The sequence below is a fragment of the Phoxinus phoxinus genome, assembly GCF_949152265.1.
Source record: "Phoxinus phoxinus genome assembly, chromosome: 4".
NCBI classification, from domain to species: domain Eukaryota; kingdom Metazoa; phylum Chordata; class Actinopteri; order Cypriniformes; family Leuciscidae; genus Phoxinus; species Phoxinus phoxinus.
The window spans coordinates 16,930,284-16,939,573 of record NC_136879.1 but is presented as its reverse complement, the minus strand read 5'-3'; the positions used below and the strand labels follow the sequence as shown (position 1 = coordinate 16,939,573).

At 41.5% G+C, this 9,290-nt stretch overlaps 1 protein-coding gene and 1 long non-coding RNA gene across 3 annotated transcripts; both read left to right on the top strand.

Moving 5' to 3' along the window:
- Nucleotides 1–802: 802 nt before the first annotated feature.
- LOC306997483 (serine/threonine-protein kinase pim-3-like) lies at nt 803–5,203 on the top strand (the record flags this gene model as incomplete). The annotated part of the gene is made up of 5 exons (XM_079610787.1): nt 803–938; nt 3,756–3,944; nt 4,084–4,178; nt 4,320–4,370; nt 4,745–5,203. The coding sequence occupies exons 1-5, from the start codon at nt 920–922 to the stop codon at nt 5,201–5,203; spliced, it is 813 nt and encodes a 270-aa protein (XP_079466913.1). The 5' UTR covers nt 803–919.
- A 283-nt stretch (nt 5,204–5,486) lies between these two features.
- On the top strand, nt 5,487–8,969 carry LOC306996449. 2 transcript variants are annotated; one of them, XR_013797085.1, is made up of 3 exons: nt 5,487–8,625; nt 8,706–8,794; nt 8,879–8,969. It is a non-coding gene; the product is annotated as an uncharacterized lncRNA (long non-coding RNA). The 2 variants fall into 2 exon arrangements; XR_013797086.1 differs by having other exon boundaries at nt 8,706–8,969.
- Nucleotides 8,970–9,290: the final 321 nt, after the last annotated feature.

The window sequence follows — 9,290 nt, the reverse complement described above, 5'->3', positions numbered from 1 at the left end:
GCAAAACAAACCAAAACAAATTCACATTCAAATGTTAACGATTAGCACGCGGCTAGCGCGATTAGCGATATTTTATGAGCATCTCAAACAACATAAAACAATCTGAATCTGCGTCTGTATGGTATCAACCAGTAAGAATCAGGTTCACAACTCCGATTGGTTTTAAAATAACATTATTTGGTGCAATAATGGAGCTAGTACAATCAGCATAATAATCGCATTAGTATTACCATCCTTACCGGAGGTATCTTGAGAAGCTCAAGATACCTCTGCTTAACTCTCTCGCGCGAGAAGAAAAAGTATCCCGGGCCTTTAGTCACGAGATCAGAGATTAGTTAGGAGTCAACTAACCTTCTGTCGACCTCTTTTCTTTAGCCCGGATATTCCACTCCTTTGAGCCGATGTTGCAGCTACAGAAGCCTCCGACTAGCACACACATCATACACTTATATGAGATATTTGTGAGGAAAGATGAAGACATCCTGGTGCTGGAATATCCTCATCATGCGATGACCTTGTTTGAATATGTACAGCGAAATCGAGGCAGCCTGACTGAGATTGCGGTGAAGCACATAATTCGGCAGCTCGCTGTTGCGCTGCAGCATTGCATGCATCACAGCATCTTTCACGACACACACATAAAAAACATCCTCATATATCAGAACAGCCTGGAGGTCAAGCTGATGGACTTCAGAGGCGCACTGATCCTCCCAGAGACACGTGAGTCGGCTTCTCCAACACCGCCCACTGTTGATGTGTTTGATGATGCTTTACTAAACTCTGCACATGTGTTCCTACAGGAGCTGATGAACTCATTTTAAATGCAGCGGTCAGAAAGTACGCGGAGTGGGCCGTGAGCGACGATATACGGATACTGCTGGATGCGCTGGTGCCCAAAATAAGCCGATGGTTTTTGCAAATGTCACATTTGTCCAAAGGTGAGACCAACAACAAGAGTGAAATGGAAATGACATTGTTTGAAAAACATATAGAGCTCAGTAAAATGATCAGTGTCAATGATGAGCAAAGTGTAAAACACAGCGGATTGACAATGAATGTTTAGCATTGGATAAATGTTCATGGGCATCCAGCAGTGTTGCGCGGGTCAATGTATAAACAACCCGCACCTGACCGACGTTTTCAACGACACGCTTTCTGACCCACATTTTTAAAAAGTAGTAAGGGGGGGGGCATGTGTTTATCCAGTCTAATCGAACTGTGTGTCTCTCTCCCCGACTTTCCCAGCAAAAATCCCGCCCCCTGTCAGAAAATACATAAAACGGGCATTACTGAGCTATATGCGTTTAAAAGTAGCCTATTAAAATGGTACAATGGCATTGCTCAGTTCAACGTGTTGGGAAATTGGGCATACAAGAAGTACACATGACAAAGCCAGCACTTTGGTCATCATCTTTCATTCTTTCGGCAAATGTCTCCCACACTTTGCTCTTTCCATTTGTGTATTTGCGGAGCTTCCACTCCCCAGTCTTCACCTTTTCTCTTGCCGCCTCCATCTCTACCGTCATCTTCGCGCCAACTCTCTCTCTCTCTCTCACAGCTTTCAACCTAATGAACACACAATATTTAAATATTCGGTACGGGATTTTTCTTTGAATTTCTATCGTTAAGAGGATATTTTTCATACCAATTCTTGTTGCGTTCTAGCAGCTTCTTCAACGGAGGAAATGCGTGTGTGATTTAATAGTAAATTTCCTGGGGTGTACGCGCCACCCTCAGGCAGAGTAGAGAGTTGCACTCCAGTAACCTTATGTGGGTTACACATGACTTCACTGTACATGGCTAAAGAATCTGCGATGTTCAAAATGTGGCTTAGTGTGTGTAACACTGAATAAATGCTGATTAATAAATGAATGCAGTGTGTTTTTGGACATAAAAACACAATTCCCTATAAAGTTAGCATTGGAGGGTTTGTTATTTTACAGCAGAGAATAAATTCAATCTGTTCATCATATAAAGCGATCGAGTCTCTTCAGGAGATTTGGTCTAAACCGCTCGATTTAAATAGATTATAGTTTATCTATGTTCGCGGCGACGTCACCGGCAGCGCGAGTTTCATATCACGTCACAGGCCGAGTTGTTCAGGTCAGTCAGTGCAGCGATTATCATCAGAGTTAGAGTTAGTCAGAGTTAGACATGATGGAGGAGAGAAACTCAACGGAGGAGAGTGAAGCTCCCGCTTCCCCTAGAGTCGCGTGGGAGAACAACACCACAGGTTAATACACACACACACACACTTTTGACCACGTTATACTTTAGACCGTGCGTGCTGGAGTGTGAAGTCTGGACGTCCTGTAATGAACACGTTCATATTCCTATGAAATATTAGATAATATTATGAAAATGTTGGCAATTATTACTCCCATTATTACATGTTGCGACAATTTACCAAACCAGAATCCTTAGCAAAGCCATGAAGATCCTATCAGACATGCTCTGTTTAATGAGTTCGAGAGATTACCATCGGTCTGTGATTTAGGATGCCAGCATTTTTTTTAAATAGGGAGGGGGCGGGAAATCTCTCCTGCCACAGGCATTAAAATGCTTAAATGAAAGATAGTGTTTTTTTCTTTCTTGTAGAGTTTACTGAGTGTTTACTGAGTCCTCAGTGACGAGTCTGGGAGGACTGCTTCTGTTTTTGTCATTGATTTTGTGATTTAAAAAATGTGTTTTTGTCTTCTCATATGTTTGTTTTTATTTCTGTGTATGCATGTTAAAACTCATTGCAACAAAATTTCCCCATGGGGATAATAAAAGTCAACAACAAGAACATATACTAATATGCAAATTAGATACAGTGTACAGATACATTGTATTGAATGGGAATTACATTTATGGACATTTTACCCTCATATTGCATAAGTAAAATTAAATGGCATATCAATTCATTCCGATATATCTTCCATAACATAGTTGAGAATCATCTTTATACAATGTTTGGTTAAAAAAATATATCCCGAAATCGAAACATTTATTGGTGAATGAAAGAAAAAATCCGAATGTAATTTCGTGTAATTTTATTGTTAAACAACAGAGTCCTGGGGCCTGTACCATGAAGCCGGTTTAGGTGGCTAGCCAGCTATGTTTCAGCTTAGTTTCCGCCAACCCTGGGTTTTAGGTACTATGAAAGCAGCTCGGCTTTAATCGGTGTTCGTTGCCATGGTATCTTACGCTGCACGGCTAGCCTGCTCCGGGGCAGGTTAAGTTCTGGATTCGAGATCTCAGACTGAAGTTTGACCAATCAGCTGTGAGCAAAGAAACATATAGGTGATGAAACTAATTCCCAGTGTCTGTTGCAATGGCTTTACATTTTCTTTCAAATCCTGTGGACATCTCAGCGCAAATTGTTAGACGAGCACATCGTAGAGAAAGAGTTTTTAATCAGACAAAATCAAACATTTATTGGTGAATGAAAGAAAAAATCCCAATGTAATTTTGTGTAATTTTATTGTTAAACAACAGAGTCCTGGTGTCCACTACAGAGAACATGCATGTGGATAACATATCCTTTTCACAAATGATTTGTTTCTTATGCTCTAAACAATGTAATGACATTAAAAAAATACTAAATTCACAAAACTTTTTTCTCTGGGTGTCAGGAGCATATAAACAGGAGACCATTATAATGTGACGTGTGTGTGATTCTTCTCGTGTTCTTCAATGCAGAACTAGTGCATCATTCAGCCGTAATCTGTGCTAATAACACACACGTTTCTCATCAATATTGTTGTTTGCAGAAAACTCAAAGTGGACGAGTGTGTGTGCCAGCGGCGTCCAGAGAGCGTGGAAGGCGGGAAAACGTCTCTTCACCAAAGAGACCAAAGTGTCTGCTTTTGTGCCTGAGCAGGAGCGTCCACACACACCGCAGGAGCGTCCACACACACCGCAGGAGCGTCCACGTCCGCTGGGGTCCAGGCCGACACGCAGTGAGTGTTTATTATCGTCACTCATGCTTCTGGCTTTAGTGTAATCTCTACTCCTGTGGTCTCCTGGCCTCAGGTGTGTTTGCGGCTGGACTTCAGGCTCACGCTGGATATTATTAACATGCTAACGTGTGTTTTTCAGGATCCTTTAAATCTCTTTATGAGGTCGTGAAGGAACTCAAATGCAGAGGCGATCGGAGTGATCATATGGGATTCCGCAAGTCGGATAGCAAACGAGTATGTTACTCACACTTTTCCCTTTAGTCTTCAGTCCTGACATAAACATACAGTTTTGATCAGAAATGTAGAGATTGTAGATGCACATAAACAAAAATGGATCAGATTACTTACGTTTGCAACAATTTCTTCCCTTTTTAGGTGCTCATCAGTTTTTTTAAGAAGAGCCGGCCTGAGAAGTTGGTGGACTTTGTAAGTTGACAACTTTATTCTTCCTGAAATTCTCCAATAATCATTTATTAAATTCTAATTTGGTAATTTATAAATCTGTATGTAGACCGTATAAGATATAGTTGAAAGCCTAGAAACATCAGTTGTAAAGTACATTGCTTTCATCTTTAATAAACTCTTTAAGCCCAAAGTATGTGGTTTATCCCCAAGTATATTTAAGTAATTAAATGAATATAAACATGTGATTAATTGACTGATGGCTCGAATGAATGACAGGGCAGCCCAAGAGTTTACTTTGAAAGGCTGGCGAGATGAAAAAGTATCCCGGGCCTTTAGTCACGAGATCAGAGATTAGTTAGGAGTCAACTAACCTTCTGTCGACCTCTTTTCTTTAGCCCGGCTATTCCACTCCGCTGAGCCAAGACGCAGCGGCCATGTTACTGCTACAAAAGTCTCCGGCCAGCACACACGTCGTGCACTTATATGACATTTTTGTGAGGAAAGATGTTGACATCATGGCTCTCGAATATCCTCATCACGCGATGACCTTGTTGGAATATGTCCAGAGAAACAGAGGCAGCCTGACTGAGTACGCGGTGAAGCACATTATTCGACAGCTCGTTGTGGCGCTGCAGCACTGCATGCATCACGGCATATTTCACGACACACACATGAAGAACATCCTCATATATCCAAACAGCCTGCAGGTCAAGCTGATGGACTTCAGAGGCGCACTGATCCTCCCAGAGACACGTGAGTCGGCTTCTCCAACACCGCCCACTGTTGATGTGTTTGATGATGCTTTACTAAACTCTGCAAATGTGTTCCTACAGGAGCTGATGAACCCATTTTAAATGCAGCGGTCAGGAAGTACGCGGTGTGGGCCGTGAGCGACGACATACGTATACTGCTGAATGCGCTGGTGCCAAAAATAAGCCGTTGGTTTTGGCAAATGTCGCATCTGTCCAAAGGTGAGAGCAACAACAAGAATGAAATGGAAATGACATTGCTTGAAAAACATATAGAGCTCAGTAATATGATCAGTGTCAATGATGAGCAAAGTGTAAAACACAGCGGATTGACAATGAATGTTTAGCATTGGATAAATGTTCATGGGCATCCAGCAGTGTTGTGCGGGTCAATGTATAAATAACCCGCACCCGACCGATGTTTTCAACTAACCCACCCGCACCCCATGTGTTTATCCAGTCTAATCGAAGTGTGTGTCTCTCCCCCGACTTTCCCAGCAAAAATCCCGCCCCCTCTCAGAAAATACATAAAACGGACATTACTGAGCTATATGCGTTTAAAAGTAGCCTATTAAAATGGTACAATGGCATTGCTCAGTTCAACGTGTTGGGAAATCGGGCATACAAGAAGTACACATGACAAAGCCAGCACTTTGGTCATCATCTTTCATTATTTCGGCAAATGTCTCCCACACTTTGCTCTTTCCATTTGTGTATTTGCGGAGCTTCCACTCCCCAGTCTTCACCTTTTCTCTTGCCGCCTCCATCTCTACCGTCATCTTCGTGCCAGTTATTCAGCCAATAAAGTGTAGGCCTATGTATTTCATAGAAAATTGTGTCTAGTACTATATCAATTACAAAGGTTTAATTGGCATCTTTATTTCAAACGACCCGACCGACCCTAATGTCTTAGAAATATTTTTGGATGACTCATAACCGCGCGTGACCGCAGGCACCCGCTCATTTTGGATCAACCCGCGCAACACTGGCATCCAGAGAATATCATAGAAACAGCAAGAAATGCTGGGGGAAACCCGCAACATAAATGAACTTTTCCTCCATTTTGCTTAGGAACTAATGTGGTCGGAACCAAAGTTTACAGGATTGTGTTCTCTGGTATCCTCTCAGGCGGAGGATACCATCATTGCTCATCATTACATATGGCTATATATATATATATATTTTTTTAAATAGCTAATAAAAATAGCATTTCTCTAGGGAAATGTCATATTGCAAGAAATATCGTTATCGCAATATTCAACAACATCATCGCATATTTTCCCAATATCGTGCAGCCCTAATGCACGATCGGTTCCGTGTTTTGTCTCAACACGCCCAGTTACATCCGGTGCTGTGCGTCGGATGCCGTTTTTGCATTAGGTGGAGATTACACTCTCTGTTTACAAGAACTTCAAGCGGTTAACATGAATGATGTTATCAATATTGTGAGGAAGTTAGCGGCCACACCTAATGCTGCGTTCACACCAAACGCGAATAGAGCGTCTGGCGCGAGTGATTTCAATGTTAAGTCAATGTAAAGACACGTTTACGCGTCATGCGGTACGAATGAGGCGTTTAGCGCGGCGCGGTATACGAGAATGACACGAATTGACACGCGAATTAGGTGAATTGAGCGTCTGGCGTGAGTGGTGGATTGTGCAGTCACGCGTTTGACGCAAATTTTTTTTACTTTGGCGTCAATTCGCGCCGCGTTAACCCAATCAGGAGCCTGCTTGCTGCTGTCACGTGGTGAAGTGACATGATAAACGGGGGCAGGCCCGCTTTTCAGTTTATAATGTAATTTAAAATGTTTTAGCCTCAATAACTTATTTTATATGTTTGGCCTCAATAACTTATTTTGTAATATGACTAAATGCCCGTGTGAAAGAAGTAATGACATTGTTCAGATGTTAACTATTAATGTGACACTGAACACTTGCACTACATTTCTGAATGAGATGAAGAAAAAAACACATAATTAAAGAAGTCGTTTGACCTACGTTATAACGAGTCATTCATGTATTTTAACTTATATGTTTCATATAATAGAACCGAAGCTATAGATTGTGAATTTAAACATGTCTCGTTGACCAGCGGCAGACGTCAGGAGGACTAGTCGAGGTAAGGCTGTTCCCGGCGGGTTACATGAGCGCTGAGGATCGCCTGGATCTCACAACTCCGAAACGTCAGATCAAATGTTTTAAAAAGGCGCTATCTTTATAAATAAACCACAGATTTGAGCTTTAAACAACTACATTCTCGACTGAACAACTCTTAAAACTACATTTCGTGACACAATAACAGTAGTATTTTTAAATTTGGCCTTTCTTGCTAACAGAACCGCCTAGCACTCGGACGGGCGTCAATTTCGCTTCAAACGCTTGCTTTTTACGAATGCATTCAAAATGTTCAAGCGTCAAACTAGACACGATGGACGCGAATTTGACGCTCTAGTCGCGTTTGGTGTGAACGCAGCATTCGAGTAAGAAAGAGAAGTTTTCAAAATGTGCATATTTATTGGGGATATCGAGAGGTAGATGACAAATCTGTATGTTGCTCTTTCTGTATACACCAAACTTTTTGCTTCTTGTTGTGCCTTCTGTCTTTAGTCTTTCAGTCCTGACAAAAACAACAGTGTTAACAGTTTTAATCAGAAATGTAAAGATTGTAGATGTACACAAACGCAAATGGTTCAGTTTACTTGTGTTTGTAAAACAATTTCTTCATTTTTTAGGTGAGTATCTACATTTTTAAGAAGAGCTGCTCCGAGAATCTGGTGGAATTAGTAAATTGAATACTTTATTCTTCATGAAATTCTCTTAGAACGGTTTTATTAAATTCTAATTTGGTAATTGATAAATCTGTATGTAGACAATATAAGATATAATTGAAAGGCTAAAAACATCAATTTTAAAGTACATTCCTTTCATCTTTCATTTCCCTTACTCTCACAAAGTATGTGCTTTAGTAAACCCCCTAATAGCACATACTATTACCCCACACACACACACACACACACACACCCCAAAAAAGTATATTTAAGTAATTAAATTATTGTAAACATGTGGTTAATTGACTAATGGCTTGAATGATTTGACTACTCTTTAGTCAGGGCAGCCCTAGGGTTTACTTTAAAAGGCTCGCGAGATGGAAAATGAAGCATACTCTGGACTTTAATTAGGATATGTGAGATCAGTCCAGAGTCACCTTACCTTTGAGTCGAGATGCAGCTGCAATGTTGCGGCTACACGAGCCTCCGACTTGCAAACATTTGAGACATTTACATGAGATGTTTGTCATGAAAGATAAAAACATTGTTATATTGTTTTAGACCCGCTCGAGCTCAAGAGCAGTGCGGGCGCTGGAGAAGTCGGTGACCGTGGGGAAGCTTCGGCTTTTGTGGCAGTCACAGCCAGCCGTCCTCATGGTCCTCGACTTCTCTCAGGCGGGAGAGCGACCGGCTCAGGTGTGGGCCTTGCCACCTCAGGCGCTTGCCTCACCGGCCGGGACGGAGGCAGATGACATTGGTATGAATCAGTTTATCATCACAATCCTAATAGTAACTAAAATGTATCATTAATAGCTAAATTGATGGTTTGTTTTTCAGATGAGCTCTTCCCCAGTATGAGGAGTTGCCACCAGTCGGGGCGGAGGCCACAGCGCTGTGGAGACCCGATGACCTGGAGGCCAATATAAGTATGAATCCGTTTATCATCACAATCCTAATAGAGCTGCAGTTACTCGATAAGTGGTCCACTAAATTGATGGTTTGTTTTTCAGATGAGCTGTTTTCCAATTGGGTTGAGTTTGACATGTGGGAGGTTTTGTTTTGATTTATTTCAGTCTGTTAATAAAGTTTTGAAAAATTTGACGTTGGGTGTTTGTGTCCTTGTCTTTTTTGGCCGCATAAATGATGCGTAAACAAATCAGGACACTGGCGGCTTCAGTTCTCACCAGTGGAAGAGAGCGAAGGGGTGTCGTCCATCTTTTTCTACAGCCTATGTAGCAGACTAACGGTTTGAGGGGAGTTGCCGTGCCCTCGCGAGCCAGATCACATGACAGGAAGAGAAGTCGTTTCGAGGGGGGAGGGAAGGATAACGTATTTGATTAATGATTAAAAAAAATTAAGGAGTGCAAAGATAAATCATTTATAATAAACACTACAATATTACATATAAAAAAATACGAATTG